Here is an 18,664-nt window from a genome sequence, read left to right as displayed (position 1 = left end):
AGACCCACACAGCAATCCTGGATGGGAGAGAAACGTGCTCTGGTTTATTGGCATTTCTTTAAACCAGTCACAATCGTCTTGGGCGGCGCTAGGCGGAAATAGCTGCCAAATAGCCTCGGGAAGGGACTTGTTTTGGTGGAACATGTGTACGTTAAAAAGTCGTTTTAGTCTTGCGAGAGAAAACTCCGAGAGCAATCCCGGAAGTGGAACGTCGTGAAAATATAGACTACAAATAAAGCAAATGGACGCATCATACAAACTTGTTATAATGACTCCCCCGGTGTATATGTTTTAGCTTTAACCTTTTTTCTTTACTATGAGGCAAGAAACAAATGAGCAATTATTTTGTTGGTTTACAATAACAGAGAAGGTGGCGTGGGATGGTTCATCTGCATGTCTTCTGGCCTGGCCTGAAAGCCCCTGGCAACAGGTAGCAGAGGTTCAGAAATCTGTACAATTGTTACCTGGCAACCAGATATTCCCATGTCACTACAGTAACAAATGCTGAGGCAACTCCACAAGACACCGCTGCCAATAACAGCTGCCCAGTATGTGTGTGTTCAAGGGCCGGATGTGCCAATTTAACGCCTACATGTGAATTGGAAAGAGAAAGAAGGTAGACCTGCTCTTACTCTGTGATGAATGTGTGATAAATTCTTCTCCCTGTAGGTGTGCGTCTCTGAATTATGACACGGACCTTCCCTCCACCAGTATCATCATCACTTTCCACAACGAGGCTCGCTCTACTCTCCTTCGCACCATCAAAAGGTAACGAGGTCGAACACAGGCGGCCCGATTAGTCCGCAACGACGACACCCACTCGTGTTTTTCTGATCTCCATCTCTGTTTTTCTCCCTCTCAGTGTCCTGATGCGAAGTCCTCCGTCCCTGATTCAAGAAATAATCCTGATCGATGACTTCAGCTCTGACCGTGAGTTTCAGGCTGTTGTTTTGTATTTCTGGTGAAAGCTGTGGCACAAGGTGTAGCTGCCATTGAGCAGCACACTGAGGGGTTTGTCTTCTGTATTGTTTCTGGGTAGTCAAGGAGCGTTTTAGTGTCTTTCAGCTCATTGTTTTGATTTTGAGAGAACTTTACTGTTTTGGTTCACTCTTAGTACTCCCTTTTTTGGCCATAACTGGCAGCTGTTTCCAGCTGGAAAATTTATAAAACAAAAACACTGTACAGTACCTGCACACTGCCAAACAGCAGCCAGAAATAGTTAGCAGCTAGCTAGTGAACATAGTGGAGCGTTTAGCTGCTAAAGAGCCAGATACTTCCCTCAGGAGTTACACTACCGGTCAAAAGTTTGGGGTCACTTAGAAATTTCCATTCCACTCCTTTATAGACAGAATACTCAGCTGGTATTCTGTCTGGAATGGAGTAGTGTAGTTGAGTGAATATTAGACTTGCATGTATCAGGATGTTTTCCCATGTCTGCTGGATGAGCTTGCAAATAAGTTTGCCATATTGTGCATTGTCAAAAAGTTATTTGGGTGCACTGAGGGAATTTGGACCCTTCACTTCTTTATTTTTAAAATCCTGGTTAGGCCCTGAGTGCCGGGTGTTAAGCTTTTTTTTTTTTTTTTTTTTTTTTTTTTTTTTTTAATATGTGTGATGCAAATGTCAAAGGAATGTTCCAGCAAATGAGAAGGCCAAACAATAGGGAAATGTAGGGCGAGGATAATGTCAAGAGACAGGAGTGGCTTTGAAGATGAGTCACATTGATGTCTGGTATCACAGAAAATCTGAAACTGAATCGGGAGGTGAGAGCTTCGTGAGGATTTGCTCAGTGATGCTGCTGAGGGATGAAAATAATAATAATAATCCACCTCACAGCTAAAGCAGAAAAGAAATCCATTGTACATACTATATATTTCTTGCACATTCTGCACTTCTTGGTGTTTTTCAGAGTCAGTAGAAAGGTCTCTTTACTTTCCTAATTTTCTTTTAACTGTGACCTCAGTTGCCTACCGCCCTTAGGCTGTTATTGTCTTTTCGACTGTTCAACAGGTGCATGTTCATTCATTGTTTATGGTTCATTGAACAAGCATGGAAAAAAAACATGTTTAATGTTTAAAACCCTTTACAATGAAGATCTCTAAAGTTATTTTGATTTTTACAAAAGTATCTTTAAAATACAGTACAGTGTCCTGTTTGTTTCTGTATTCATTGTTTATTTCCTATTAATGTTTAATGTGTGTGTTTGTTCATACTGTATACGTAGGCACCAACCACCAAGGCAAATTCCTTGTAAGTACTTACTTGGCAGTAAACCTAATTCTGATGAGAATGAGCTGGAGCTGCTACCACCATGAGAACCTGCTCACTTTTATATGTAAAAAGTGAATTAGTAGTCCAATTGACCTTGATATTTAGAAAACAAATCCCTTAATAGCACCGCAATGTGCAGGTTGTGTTTTATGTAGCTGACCGGGCCTGTGAAATTAAGAGGATAACCACATTTGAATGATTATTCCCCTTTTGTCAGCGCGAGGCAGAAGAATTACATGAGCTCATGCTGTACACTGTTCACAGCGCTTTCTGTAATTACCACCGCATGCATCTGATGTCTGTGGGAACCACACAGTGACCTACATTCACTGTGGACTCAGGCACTGACACATACACACAAGCTCTACGTGCGCACACACACACACACGGAGACACACTGAGGTGTCAGAGCTGGCCAGACATCTTAACAGTAGTGTCTCAGCGGCAGCCCTGTTAGCTCACTAATGCCTTGTTTATTCTCTCTGTGCTGCAGTTTACCTGAACCCCTGTTGAACCGTAGTGGTGGAATGTAATTAAGTACATTCACACAAGTACTGTACCTAAGTACACATTTGAGATACTTTAGTTGAGTCTTTTCTTTTCGCGCCACTTTCTACTTCTACTCCGCTACATTTCAGAGAGAAATATTGTACTTTTTACTCCACTACATTCATCTGACAGCTTTAGTTACTTTGGCATCTAAGACTTGGCACAAACACATGTAGTTTATAAAATATGTTTTATTATAAATGAAACTACCCAACAATATACAGACCTACAAGTCCAGCTGAAATGATGAGACCATTAAACACTTAGTTGATTGACAGAACTGTTTCGATCATTTCCAGTTTCTAAAATGAGAGGATTTTTTCTGCATTGAGTACTTTTACTTTTAATACTTTAAGTACATTTTCCTGATGATACTTACATGCTTTTACTTAAGTAACATTTTCAATGCAGGACTTTACTTGGAACCGAGTAGTTTTTTTACAGTGTGATATTAGTACTTAAGTAAAGGATCTGAATACTTCCTCCACCACTGTTGACCTGGCAGTGCCATGACGTTAGAGCCAACATGGCTGTCTGTTTCTTTTCTTTTCCTGTTTTGGATGTCAGTTATCTTAGCATTAATTATTAGGGGCCGAGCAGCAAAGCTGCGTGGACCCTATTGTATTTGCATGTATTGTTATTCGTCTTCGTCTTAAGAAATCCATGTTCCCATGCACGAAAACTCACAAAATTTACACACAAGTCCAGTCCTATGCCAAACACAATCAGTGCGCGTTGTGTGCTAATTGTCCTGATGGTGGCGCTACAACAGCCATTTAAAATTCTAAAATTCTAAACTTCATTCGTACCTGCTACAGCGTCGCAACTTACACCAACCTGTAGCCCCAATAGAGCAGAAACTGTACTCTGCTTTTACCTAGTTGCAAGTTTGAAGTCCCATCACTCTACTTTTTGCAAAAGCTGCAAAACTTCTTAAACCAATCTCCTCCCACATTTTTGTTTCAGTTGACACCAAATTTAGGACACCTTTATCTCCAGACTGTTCTCGACAAAAATAGTATTCAGATTTTCGATTCATCATAAGTTGAGCCCACAGTGCATTCAAACATTTTACTGCATACAGTAGTATAAACAAATCCTGCAATTTCTTCCAAATTAAATGTTTGAAGTTCATGGAAAAAAAATCATCATCCGAAGATCACTGTAGATTTGGTGTTCAAAATTTCAGAATTGATTTAATCTCAACATTATATCTCAAAAAGTAAATTTGTATTTATTTTTTTATTGTTTCCTCACCTACGCATTGTAGTCAGTGCAAAATAGAGCATATTTAAACATCAATTTTGGCATTTTTTTTTTTTATTATTTATTGATCTTTGTGAAAATAAATTACAAGCATCTCTATGTTGTACACACATTTTCAGAATTTTCTAATGAGAAAATCATTTTTTACAGCCACTTAAAATTCAGCTTTTTCACGTAGTCCTGCTCCTTGTCTACTAGGTGTTGCGATGCCACCAGTGACATCACCCAAATAATAGCTCCCTGAGATCAGAAACTGCCTACGGCCTCAAAGATTCTGGGTTCGAGCACCTGGTATTTTGAGATGATCATACGCATATCTAATCAGGCATTGTGATGTGGTCAACTGCCCTGCATTTTTTAAATGTGTGTCTGCATTAACACAGCTGATTCTGATTAACAATCAGTCCAGTTCCAGCTAAGGAAAGTCATGTTATTGAGTCAGCCCAGGCTGACTCAATAAAATATAGCCCAAATAGCTAGAGGCATAATCACCTGGACAATAGCTCACTGAGATCAAGGTTTGTCTTTGTCCCTGAAGATTGCAAGTTCAAAGCTTAACGGTCACAATGTTACAACTTAGACAAAATCAGCCATTTGTACTTTGGACACCTTCCCTGGGAGTTTAAAATGCTCTTCCCCAACCATTGCTGTGGAGCAGCTATAATTATCAAGTGAAACGGTTTCACTTTGATTCCGGTTTGTGGCTTTTAGTTTTGACTCTGTCAGACTGTTCTGTTTCCTCCTGCTCTCTCGGTTCCATGTGGTCTTCCTGCGTTGCCACTTTCTAATGCTGTGTTTTATTTAGTCTCTGTTTATTTAAAGTCTCAGTAATCCCTGCTCAGTAAAATAAAACGGCTGTTTAAGTTGCGGTTTGAAGGCAGGAGGTTGAGCATGTTCTCTAAAACCTCAAATCACTGCATGATGTTAACTGAACATGTTTTGTTTTTTCTTCGGATCACACACACAGTGAGGTGTCAGCTCTGTTCCAACATACCAGGCTTTATATCCCAAAGGATTTTGGCTTATTTTGCTTTTATAATTTTTTTTTTTTCCTGGTTTCTACAGTCCATCAATTAGTTATATAGTCCCCAAATCCCTACTAAAACCAATCCTATGTTATAGGGATTTTTTAAGTTGCACGACTAATCGATGGGTTGTAAATAAAGATACAGAAACAACTTCTGCCAGTACCCCGATGAAGGTAAAATAGCTGAAATCATTTGAGAAATAGAACATGGTATGCTGGAGGAGATTTTAATATTTAAATCAAGATGGATTCCCACACTGTCGAACCTTAACAAACGTTACTTTTCAAGTCTGATTTTGAATATGGCTATACAGTAAATCATTGATCTTACAGTCTTCATGCTGTCAGAGCAGACAGACACTTTAACACAAGCGTTGTTGTTTTTGTCACCGTGGTAGCTTGAATGTACAGAGGTCCGAAATGTGTTTCCCACTTTTAGCTGCTACCTTTTGGCTTTTGACTTCTGCATAAACAACAACTACAGACACTCAAGCTGAAAAAGTACATCCGGTTAGTACATCTTAATGTTGAGAAACTAAAAGGGTCAGTTCACCCAAATTGCAAAAAAATATTTTCTCAATACATTTTGCAATGTATTTGTTGTCCATTGTACTCTTTAAAGCACGTTCATCTATATTCAGACAAATAATTAGCAAGACATCATAGAATATGTAGATGTCTGTAAGTCAGAGTTAGACAGGCATTGGTTAGTAGATGTGAGCCGGCAGGCAGACGCCTGGAGGAGGTGGTGGGGGTTGTTGGTCAACAGGAGTGTAATCCTATCATAAGGACACCGTCCTCAGTTTAGGACAGTGATCTTTAGTGTGAGTCCAGACGACAGCATGTGGCTCCAATAGCAGCGAGACCAGACAAACACTGTGTATTTTGGTAAATAAGCATACAAGAAATGGCCTTTTACCGTGTTGTAATGACACAAAATCATGCACGCTGTGGCCCAAATTAAACCAGTCAAACTCCCATCTTTAGTGTAATAAAAAAAATTTATTTAGCAATTTCAGCATTTTTTAAAGTTTTCATCAGCTGAAAGAACCTATTTTATTTCCATTCTGCACTGCATTATGGGACAAGAGGTCCCATTTCCCAAAAAATACTAAATTTGTATAATTGTTTTATGGAGTCTGGCATTTTAAATTGTCCTTCATTTACAGTTACATGCATGGAACTGTATAATGTATGCAAACACACACACACACATGCATGCATAAAATTTGGCTACAAGTATGCAACATCTGCTTAGTGGGTTAGATCTATGACTTTCTGCTATTTCCCTGAGTGCTTCACAGACAACATCAGCAGGCAGCTTGTAGCCTAGAACAACTAGAGTAAAAGGCTGCACGGGAGGAGGCAGACGAGGTTGCGTGTTAAAGCAACATATTCCTGCTGTGACACCCAGCTGTGCATCATCACCACCACCATCCTCATCATCACTCCAAGTTACAACACACACACACGCACCATCTGTCCCCTCTTTATGAACTCCACAAAAGTACTACACTCCTGCACTCACTCACACGTCCCCTGTGATATGACAGCGTAAATGCAAACGAACAGGTTTGTACACAGCACATTTAATTAAGGAGGATTACAACTTGTCATGCTTATTTCTGTCAGCATATGGCTGTATCGCTGCCAGGGAGAGGGTCTGCTTGATCTACCCACAATCCCTCAGCAAGGTCACACTCACTCTCTGCTGCTAATGCTAATCCTCTCAAGTGTGTGTGTGTCTGTGTGTGTGTGTGTGTGTGTGTGTGTGTGTGTGTGTGTGTGTGTGTGATGTCCATCCGTACACATCAACAAAAGGTCTGAGCCAGAGATTGCTCCATGTAGAAAAAGGGAGTGGATGATGGGAATGAGCTAGCTGCTTGCTGGATTTGTTTATGGAACAAAAAGAATTTGAATGAAATCATCCAGGGAAATGGAACTCTTTTGTTTGAACACTCAGTCACTCTGAACTACTTTGTGAGTGTATGTGTGTTTCCGATTATTTGCAGGACTGTGATGGAGCACTAATGGATGTTGTGCTTGTGTTAGGTCATCTTATACTGTGGTGTGAGTGTGGTTCGTACTGAGCGTGTGTATCGGTGTAACTATCTCCATGTGTGACGGTGTTTATGTGTATTTAAGTGCACTCAATCCACACACGTGTGGCAGTGTGGTGTGTTTGTGAGTGACAGAGTGTGAGACGAGGCGATGAGGAGGTACGTTTTTCTCAGTGTGTGTTCTGCTTCGCCATAACATCCCATCTCCTGTGCTCTCCTCCTCCAGCTGAGGACTGCCAGCTGCTCTCTCAGATCCCCAAAGTGCGCTGCCTGAGGAACGCCAGGAGAGAGGGTGAGTGTGGTGGGACGGGGTGGATGTGGAGGGCTCGAGGCAAACTGCCTTAATGGAAAAGAGATGGTACAGCACGAAGGTGCTGTACTGCTTACACACGTTTTCAAGCTAGGTCTCCATTTTTGTAATACTCTACACACAATGTCCAAAACTGCAAACGCAAAATGCAAAAATGCCTCATAGCTCCTTCAAAATGAAACCTGAACACCTCATCAAAATGAAGCATTTGCATTAAATGGCAAACACATAATAGTAAATCTTTGGATATACCATCTACACATTGTTCTAAATCTAAAGCTCTTTTGTCTTTTATAGGCTTACAGTATATCTACATTTCCATACAATGTCCTAGAGTGAAAGTAATCTTCTAATCTAAAGTGTTTTATGCAATTGAAAACTGAGTGACAGGCTGAGAAATAGTGTATGGTTTTGGAGATTTGGTGTGTAGTTTTGCTCTTTGAGTGAGAGGTTTCAAAAATCTAAAGATTTTGTGTGTAAGCAGTCCAACACAAAGGTATAATTGTCATAGCATCCTAAATAAAGAAAAATATAGGGCAAAAAAGGCATGTTTTTTAGCACAGCATCATTCATTACAATAATGAGGTAAAGTAAAATCACATGACTTAAAATAAAAATAGACAAAGTAATACAGTTTCAGTGAAGTTACCAAAGAAAACTGTGGCAACTAACAGTCATTTAAATGATTTATTACTCGCTTATCGCTTATCGCTTTTCCTTTTTTCATTTTAACAATTGGTTGATTCGAGAATAAAATGTGAGAGAATAGTGGAAAATACCCATCACACGTTCTAAGAGCCCATTCTGTCTGAACAAAACCTCAAAGTATTAAATGTACAATCAAAAATCTAAAATGAGAAAAGCTGCAAATCGTCACGCTCGAGAAGCTGCATGGCATTCTTGCCTGATAAATAAACTCAAAATCTGTTATCAAAATGGATTTAGATTTATTTTTTTAAATCAATCGTCTAATAATTTCAGCACAGCAGTAACAAAAACGGAACCAGACTGTAAAGCCTCAATAGCAGAGCCATAATCAACACAAATGACCCAAAGTCCTATGAGGTTTATGCACCTGTCCACAGGACGTGACCGGTGCATAAACCTGTCATGAGAAATTAATTTGGATCAACGACGCAAAGTTTTCTCAATTTCATCCCCATATTAAAAACCACAAAATGTAAAAAAGGAAAAAAAAACAGTGCAAAACCATTGTATGTTTGTTTCGTCAACCACATGTTTCTAAAAGTGATTGAAGTTAATCCCTGAATTAGATTAAATCCTCGACCTAGAAAACCAGAAAGTTGAGCCAAAGTAAAAGGCAAAAGAAGCAGCGTTGCTGATTTGTTTAGATGTCTTAACAATAATCCCTCTTATTCAGGTTGCATCCTGTGTTGCTGCTCTCTCTCTGCAGACTGAAGACTTTGTTTGGGCTTACGAAAGCACATGCTGACAAAACATAAGCATATTGAATTTAGGCAGCCGGATCCCAACTGGCATCCCAGGTGATACACAAGCCTGATTAAGCTCAAGTGTACTGTAAAATAGTCTGCTAATCCGTGTCATCGTGTCTGTCTGTTAGCTTTTGTTAGGTCAAAATGTAGAATAATCACTAGTGTTTTAACTGGATGACCCAAGAAATACAGAAATTATATCAACACACAAACAAGACAAAGTCCCTGTGACTTTTAGAGTTGATTTTACTTTACACAGCTCTTAAAGTGCTCATATTATGCTCATTTTCAGGTTAATCATTGTATTTAGAGGTTGTACCAGAATAGGTTTACATGGTTTAACTTTCAAAAAACACCGTATTTTTTTTGTACTGCACATTGCTGCAGCTCCTATTTTCACCCTGGGTGTTGAGCTCTCGGTTTTAGCTACATCTCACTTCTGTTCCATCTTTGTTGGGAGTCGCACATGCGCAGTAGCTAGGTAAGGACTACTAGCCAGTCAGAAGCAGAGTATGAGGGCGTGCCCTGACAGTAGCTAGGTAAGGACTACTAGCCAGTCAGAAGCAGAGTATTAGGGCGTGCCACGCTAGCAGCTAGGCGAGCATTATAACGTGTGTTACAAAGTGACCACGTTTGTCTCTGAAGTAAAGGCTGGACTACGATAGAGCTGTTTGGAGCCGTTGGTGAACAGAGTTTTCTGTTGGAGATGGTAAGTCCCTTTGTAAACCTATTACATGTACACAAAAGATATATAACACAATAAAGGAAAGGAGAAAAGCATAATATGAGCACTTTAATGGTTTCACACCGTCAGGCACTATTGACTTTCTCTCCTTTTGATGGTTTCACATCGTCAGGCATCATTGACTTTCTCTCCTTTAATGACATCAAATTGCTGCTTGAGATCATCGAGCACTGAAGCATTACAGTAAATGTACCGACACTTACAACAAACAAGCATGGGGAGGCAGGCTTCTGTTGTTATATGATGGGGAACTGTGGAATACCGATCAACCAATAAATATCTGACATCCAACGTCTGACAACCTTTAGATCTTTTAAAAGATTTTTATTTGTTCTATTTATTATTATTATTGTCACCCACATAAGGTGGAGAATAGTATTAGTTACAAGTAATGATTATCTTCTTCGTTATTGATTAATCTGTTTGTTTTTGCATGCAGTCCATTAATTGTTTAGTACGGAAGCACATTGCATTCACAAAAGTAAAGAAAAAAGTTAGACACCTTTTATCTCGTAATTAAGAGTTGCTATCTCATAATTACTAGAAAAAGATCTAAGTAGCTAACTAATAGTTGAGGTATAGTTATCAATCGTCACTAACCAATGATGCATTTTATCTGCTTTCATTTGCGCAGTGTTGACATACTCATATTAATGCCATCCACATTATTGAGGAGGAAATAACACCTAAAATATAAATAAAAAATAAAGAGATGGCAAACCACATTCATATATTTTGGTCATGCAAGGTTATAAGTGGTTTCTGGGAAAATTCTATTAAAAAATCTTTGATATTTAATATTTCTATAAATAGAGACACGCTAATCTTAATACTGGGGAAAATACCAGAAGGGGTTGAAAAAAGACTCTCGCCTGTTCCTAGTAATTGGGTTAGCAATGATTAAACAAATTACAATGAACTGGATGAAAGACAATAACTTAATTAACTCAAAATGGAGGGATCTTGAAGTAAATAAAATGCCATCCACATTAAGTAACATTAATATTTCCAAGTGTCTCATACAGAGCAGGAAATAAAGCCAGATTAAATGCGATAACGCCATCCTTGCCTACTTTTTTATCCTGTAGCCCAGGTTAGCGATGATATACCTTAACTTTTCTCATAATTACAAGATCTTATCTTTTCTCGTGATTTTGAGATAGTAAGTCATAATTACGAGATATGCTGGCTAATTTTTTCTTTTTTCTTTTGTGAATTCAATGTACTTCCGTCTATAAAACCTTTACAAAAAAAAAAAGCCTATCACAATGTCCCAGAGCACAAAGTGAAGTCTTCAAATGTTGTTCTGTCTGACCAACATGACAAAACCCAAAGATAATTCTATTAAAGAAATATTATAAAAACACAGAGAGGCAGCAAATGCAATTGGACAATCTAGAAACCGCAAATGTTTGTCATTTTAGCTTGAGAAATGACTGAAACTATTCCTTAATCATCAGTAGGTAGCGAGCAGCAACTGTTTAGCAACTGTCGAAGTACTAAAGAATGAATGTAGGGTTAGGATTGATGTTTTAGGGTTAGGTTAGGGTTAGTAAGGTCATTTTGCCAGGTGACCAGAGGAGCACATGAATGAAGTGTCCTAATTAAACTCCTTTCCCAGTTAAAGGGTTAGTCTGCTGATGGCCTGTATTTTTCTTATTATCAACATGTCCAATGAAAAGACCAAAACCAACAATTACTTGATCTTAATAATAGGTATTTTCTGTGTAGTCCAAAATTAAATAATGTATTCCTCTGTGCAATAGAGCTCCTTTATTGTCCAAAACCTATTAAAAATGCATCAGTGAGCCCTACTGCTGCACTGGGTGACATTTTCCTTTATTACAATGAACACGGGCACTGTAATTTATTTTCACTCAATCCCACACCATGCTGCTGTAATTAGTCGCCAGAGAACAAAAATCCATGGCTAACAATAGTCCGGGTTGAGTAAAATGTTTTAAAGTTGCGTTAGAATATTAGTGAGCCTTTTCTTGACCTGTTTTATTAAGGTTTGCTCGGAGCTCAGAGCCACAGACAGGGGAGTGAGAAAGGATTGAGATGCAAACAAACACATTGTTGGTTTGGTTCTTTTCATGGGATTTATTGTCAGTAAGAAAAATATTGAAGGTTGCAAGCCTCATCCTTTAAGCCAGCGCTTATCAATCCATTCTTCAGTAAAGCTGCGGTTTTCCAAGTCAACTTTTCGCTCCAGGCTCTTTGAGTGTTTTTCACCTCCACTGCAGACGTTTCTGTAATTACCGATTTTAACCATCACTCCTCGGTGAACTGCCTCCTTGGCGCAGATCTGAGAGCATTTTCTATTTTACAGTATTGGATGGATTTCCTGTGTTTTTTAGGAGTCTGTTCACACTCATACATAAATAATATAATACACTCATAAATAAAAAAAATTAAAAATTAGTAAGAAAGTGAAAATATTAATTAATATCAAACAAAGATGGGGTTAGTAGGTATGCATCAGTTTATTTTCCTGCTTAGAAAACTTCTGGCCCTTGGAAAATGTAGTTGATGGCGCTTGCTTTAGGCCAAGGTTTAGAAAAAGGCACTTTGAAACTATTCTTTTATTGTTCTGTAATGCTGGTTATATATCAAGCCTTTTATGTGTACTGCTTTGCTACCAAACTGAGTGAGCAGCACTGAGCCAAGCTCTTTCCTACCGGAGTCTGTTAAACTCCTGTTTATTCTGTTAGCTACGTACTGGATGAGCTCGTTTGAGATAGAATTGCCGTGTGTTACAAAGTGCATCTCTGACTGCAAACTGTTCAAGGTGGAAAAAAGGAAAAGCTAAATTCATTTGACAAACATGACCTACTCATCCAGGTTTACTACAGATAAACTTAACAGATACAAGTAATTAGCTGAAAGTTTAAAAAACTTAATTAAAAAAACAATTATCTTTACAAACAATTTCACAAGCGTGTGTTATTTAAACGACCTTTGAATTTGGAACAAAACTCTTCAGATGATGAGATGCACCTGTGTAGTTTACTGTAGATGCTGCAGGAAAAAAAAAAGATAATTAACCTCCTCCACACTTGCTCGTGTTAAATGCAAATGACTGTGATTGTAGACCCACTTTGACAGAAGAAAGACACCTTTATTGCTATTCCTCCACCACTTGTAGCGGTGTCTTGGTGTCTTTTAAAATAGATTGAACTCTTCGGCTTCACATTAGCACTTCTTTTTTTTTCCACCAGCAATTTAAAGTGGTTAGCAAAAAGCGGGACACATTCAGGTATCTACTTCAGACTAATCCAATTAACCGGCCCCATTTCAAAAGTCTCTTTGTTCTGTAGAAGCTTTTCAACCTAACAGTTAAATATTAATATCCCAGGATTCTCTCCTAAAGAAAAAAGATATATATATATATATTTAATGAGAAAAGTTCTTCAATTTGTTTAGAACTTAAATGGAAAATTTACACTGATTAAAGCCTAACTGTTCTTGCAGGCAGAATGGAGACCATGTGACCTGTGAAAACCTTTTGAATGCAGTTTAAATGGAGTTTGTAATCAAAGATCAACAGCTTTCTGTTTTTGCAACGATGTCCAATACGAAAACCAGGAGAAATCCATTGTGGAAGAGATAGACATTTTTCTGTCAATAGTTATCTCAGCAGACTATGCAATGCAGCCATCCGGAAAAGAAAAGAAAAAACGTATTTACTTTATTACTACTTTTGCAGTCATTTTCCCCACCTATACATGCAATCCATAGCTGAAGCACGCCTGTTGTCTTGTTGCTTTTGCAAGGCATTGTTAGAAAACAAAGGGCTAACTAACAAAAAAATCTACTGTAGTAGAAGTAGGCACGACAGAGAAGGGCAGCTGCATTAATCAATACTTGGTAAAAGTGCTTCTTTTCCCCTTTTTAAATTGAGTCCAGTCATTAAGTATTGGATTTTTATAAGGTTGGGGGACTTGCACGGGATGGTTTATAAAAAGAATGATCAAGAAGAGATGCAGCTGAGGTCAGAATTTTATTTCCTAATATAGGCCATGTCAAATACTAAAAAAACACATCCTACATGTAAGGCATAGTACTGATATTCTGAAGTGGGGTTGTTTGAGGTACTTATCCATATTCAGTGTATTACCTGTACCAGTACATGGCAGCCCCTAATGTCCTGCTGTTGATGGGGGCAGCAGCTAAACTTATTTTAGCCACCTAAAAAAATCTATATATATATATATTTAGAATATTTTTACTGCCGCTCATGCCGTTATCTATGCTCTCGTCAAAGCCACCAGACTCCTTTGACAACATTTTACACATAACACAAACAAACTAACAGCTGGAGGCAGCGGTAGACCGGCAACTCCTGTGTTCTGAAAAGTAAAACGACTGTTTTTATTAAAGTAGTCCAGTGGCTTTGAAGAAAGTATAGATGAAGGCGATAACATTCAATTCCCCGTCGGAAAGGGCTGTCTGACGGGAAGGTAAAAATGGGGAAAATATTCGGAATATATCGTACACTTAAGCTGATAAAGATGTTTTTAGTCTAAAATGCGTTTAGCTGATTCTCCCGTCAACAGCAGTATGTTGCTTAGCGTCCGTTTCAGTACTCCTGCCTGCTTCTCCAAACTGAAGATGCACCCAACGCCATCTGACTAGTAATACACTGACTATGGATAAGTACCTCATACAAACCCACTTAAAGAATCCGAACTATCCCTTAAAAGCCACCAAGATGGAGTATGGGAGTAGTCATTGTGACGTAAATTTACTATAACTATTGAATATGTTAAATCAGTGGAGTGCACCTTTTTAAATAGTGATCACCAATGTGCTTTAGTTACGTGCCAGCAGTCCCTTTGCATCATTAGGCTTTACAATTGTTGACATCCCTACTTGCAGTGAAGCGGCATTCAATTTAATCAAATTGTAGCTGTTTGACCGGTGTAGGACTTCAGTGTCATTTCCTCCCTGTGCTCTCCCTCAGGTCTGATCCGATCACGTGTGCGAGGCGCCAACACGGCCTCGGCCTCCATCTTGACCTTCTTGGACAGCCACTGCGAGGTCAACGCTGATTGGCTGCAGCCAATGATCCAGAGAGTCAAGGAGGTACAGACCCACAGGCTCACAGTCTGCCGTCATTCACACTCTCCAATTAGACACTTAATACGCGCAGCGCACACACACACGCACACACACACACACACACATACACACAGACACGCAGTCACATACACACGCAACACAGTTCGGAGGTGGAACAGTTGCTTTTTCTGGCCCTGTGATGTAACGCTTCAGGGGATTTTGCTCCTATTCAGGGTAGATTTTATTGTCTGTGATGTAATACGTTGGCATTGCATATTGCTGAATAAAAACTCAATTTGTTCAGATGGAAGTCATAATATGCCTAGTCTCGGAGGGTCTGGCTAATCCACACAGCATTCTGGGATGGGAGAAAAACGTGCTCTGGTTTATTGGCATTTCTTTAAACCAATCACAATCATCTTGGGCGGTGTTAATCGCAGGACAGAGCCACGGTGCCTCTGCAAAATATCCTCGGGAAGGAACTTGTTTTGGTGGAACATGTGTACGCTCAAAGGTTTTTTTGGACATGTGGCCGGAGGAGCCTGGGATCGAACCGACAATTTTGTGGTTGAGGGCTGAACTAAACCTCTGAGTCACAGCCAACCAAAATAGCGTTGTATTTGGCGGGAATCGAACCCGGGACTCCCACCCCAGCGTGGCAGGCAAGAATTCTACCACTGAACCACCAATGCTTACTTAGTCCTGTTTAGGCATAACTTGATGATTTGGCCCGACTGTCCCGGGACAGTCAGACACTGTCCTGTACACTGTCCTGTGACTCCTATGACTGTCCCGGGACAGGACAGTTTTTGCTGCCACTGCTGCTGACAGATAGTCTAGCAAGCTGTTTGGATTTACCCTGCAGAGATCTTGGGCTTTGGAAAACAGAGCATTTTTCACCATTTTCTGACAGTTTATAAACCAAACAACTAATCGATTAATCGAGAAAATAATCAACAGATTAATCAACAATAAAAAATAATCGTTAGTTGCAGCCCTACTTCAACTGCTCTACTGCAAAGAGCACAAAGCCATATTCCCAACCAATCCGTTTTCCACTTGACTCCTAAGGGTTTTACTGCACTAGGTGGTCTGTTTTGTGTTTTTGTCTGTGGTGGTTCGTGCTGTTGTGCATGGTGACGGCGTTTCTTCTTGCTTCAGGCTGCATGCTGGATACATTTCTAATCCAAAACATGCAGTGGGAAGATCCCCCCCCCCCTTCACCGCATCCTACAAATTCAATTATGCAGCCCACCAGGGACACTGCAATCCCATTCACGCATGAATGTTTTGCAATTCAAAAAAATGTGACCAGGATGAAATAAAAAAATGAAAACAGACACTTTTCATTATCAGGGGGATTGTATTTCATTGCCTTTTCAATGTTCATGGTTCACGTGAACCTTCAAATGCATTTGGGCTGTGAGCCCTCACCGTTTTCGGTCTGCTTTTCTGTATCACTTTCAAGAAGTCACACAAGCAAAGCGCACACTGCACGTAAATATATGATTTAGAGACACCTAAGTGTCTGCAGAGATGAGCGCTTGCACTTACCAAGACCTGAGACACGTCTGGTGTTATGATAAAGGGAGATGTAGCTGTGGAAACCTTCATCACTCTCACGCTAATGAGTAATAGGCTGTTTTCTGGCTGTCTCTTTCCTCCCCTGACATTACTAACCTGTGACTGGGCTCTAACCAGCATATCTGCTCCACCCCTTTCCTGCTCCAGATTTCCCACCGTGGTCAGAAAACACAGGGGAGACACTTTGTTTCTCTCACTATGACTCTAGAGTCGCTACTCTCCATCACTCTCTCTCCGCCTCCACACAACTGTAAAACAGCCTTAACTCTGCAGCAGGAGCGGGTTGATTTCATATTTTCCTCAGTAATCACTTCTCCCCTCATGTGTCCTCCCACTAGTCAGACACTCAGACAGAGCTGCCAGAGCTTTCAGTGTGCCCCACATTTATCATCCACTCCCTTGGTTTAAAGGAAGCGCCGCTTCTGGCTCCACTGCCTAGATTCACCTATGCTATTTATTCATAAGTCTCCGTTACAAAAAACAACTTTATTCACAAACCCCGAGCTACCTTGTCTACTTTTTCTCCTCTTCCTCCTCTGCTGTTTAGCATTATTGTCTGTGCAGTCAATGCACAGACAATATGTTGCCTTTTAATTAGCTCTTTTGACATTCTGAGAAATACATTTAGTCACTCTTTTGAGGAGGGTTTGCCGAGAAGATTGATACCACACTCATGTACAGTAAGTAATGTATCTAAAACCAGCAGCTGCTTAGTTTAGTTAAAATAAAAAGTAAAATTATGATTTGGATTATTTCTTGACTGAAATTGCTGTTTTTACACTTAATAAGGGAGCTTTTGGATGTGCTGGTAGGTCTATTTTGTCAACTTTGGAAAGAGTCAGACTAGCTGTTTCCCCCAGAGTCTTTATGCTAAGCTAACCGTCTCCTGACTGTAGTTTCATATTTAGTGTACAGACATGAGAGTGGGAGCGATCTTCTCATCTGCCTCTCAGCAAGAAAGCCAGTGCATCTCCCAAAATGTTCAACTATTCCTTTAAAAGAATTTGTTGTTTTGTTCAGAAAGTACACCAGACAATAACCCCCCTACCCCCCAAAAACAAATCTCATTCAAAAACTCATATTCAGAAGTCTCTACTGTACAAAAATAAAAACCTGTTTTATTCAGAAGACTCTACACATTGCGAGTGTGTGCACATGGTGTTTGGGTTTCCGTAAACTCATCCTTGACTCGGGGCAGCTTTGACTCATCCAGCTTGCATTCTTTCAGTCTGGCATTCATGAGAGCGCCGGGCTCAGTGATAATTAAGCAGCTCCTCGGCCCGGCCCGGCCCAGCCCGGCCAGGCTTCATGCACCCCGTCCTGGATTCATTAGTCTTACCCAGACCACGGCACTGGGTTGATAAAGTTTTCTGAGAGCAGGAATACTGATGAAGGATCGCCACCCATGTTCATTAATACAACATAATGACATTTCATTTGTTAATCCAGAGCTGCAAATAAAAGCACTCAAATGTACAGAGTAATTAAGTAGACCTCTCCACTCACAGATGTTGGGGGATTAGAGATGTAAGCCTATCATACACACACTCTCCAGGTTGGGGTGACATTTAATACATTCTTAAAAGTCATTACCTTTTTTAGACCGTGGAGAATAATTGTAATGTGCTGAATAAATATAGCTACCGCAGTTATACTCTTGACGAGTAGCTAATAATGTAGCCTAACTGGTTATATGATGCCCCTCTGCCCTCTTTTCTTGCCTCTCTTCATTGACTACTGGCTGCCTTTTTTTAATTTAGTGAATTCTTTCATTCTTAATTGCTCAATATAATATGCCCCCGAGATTTAACTTTATCCACAGAGTATACTTCTGCCATTGTTAGCTTTGGTTGGTTGGTTGGTGTGTGTGTGTGTGTGTGTGTGTGTGTGTGTGTGTGTGTGTGTGTGTGTGTGTGTGTGTGTGTGTGTGTGTGTGTGTGTGTGTGTGTGTGTGTGTGTGCGTGCGTGGTTCTGCAAAGAAATGCATAACATTGTCGGCTATCATACACAATGCATAGGAATTATATATGGCAAATAATAACAATAAACCCACTATTAATTACATTATCTTAATGCAGTGTAACTACTTCAGCATGTAAATAATGCACCTAACTTGAGCAAGGACGTTCAGCAATCGTTATTATATCGAATCAACAGCCACGTGCAATTTAGCTAGCAGGTGAAGAATACAAACCACGAAAATCACCCGTTAACTTAATTTAAATTTGCAAGAACTATAGACTAATACAATAACAGGCTTAAATATACTGACAACATAAGTTATGTGACAGTTCTCAAGGACGCACACACCCAATCTCAACTGGCCAGTTATCC

General features: G+C 39.8%; 1 protein-coding gene across 1 annotated transcript in view; it reads left to right on the top strand.

Annotated features, from left to right (window-relative positions):
- Positions 1-18,664, top strand: part of galnt16 (UDP-N-acetyl-alpha-D-galactosamine:polypeptide N-acetylgalactosaminyltransferase 16) — a 57,728-nt gene that overhangs the window by 15,606 nt on the left and 23,458 nt on the right. Inside the window, exons 3-6 of the mRNA XM_028565749.1 lie at positions 670-768; positions 863-930; positions 7,400-7,465; positions 14,649-14,770. Of these exons, the coding sequence (XP_028421550.1) occupies positions 670-768; positions 863-930; positions 7,400-7,465; positions 14,649-14,770 (355 nt within the window). The remainder of the gene's footprint in view (positions 1-669; positions 769-862; positions 931-7,399; positions 7,466-14,648; positions 14,771-18,664) is intronic.

This window comes from Perca flavescens, chromosome 20 (assembly GCF_004354835.1).
Source record: "Perca flavescens isolate YP-PL-M2 chromosome 20, PFLA_1.0, whole genome shotgun sequence".
Lineage (NCBI taxonomy): Eukaryota > Metazoa > Chordata > Actinopteri > Perciformes > Percidae > Perca > Perca flavescens.
The sequence above is the reverse complement of the archived record's forward strand: the minus strand, read 5'-3'. Positions and strand labels throughout refer to the sequence as shown.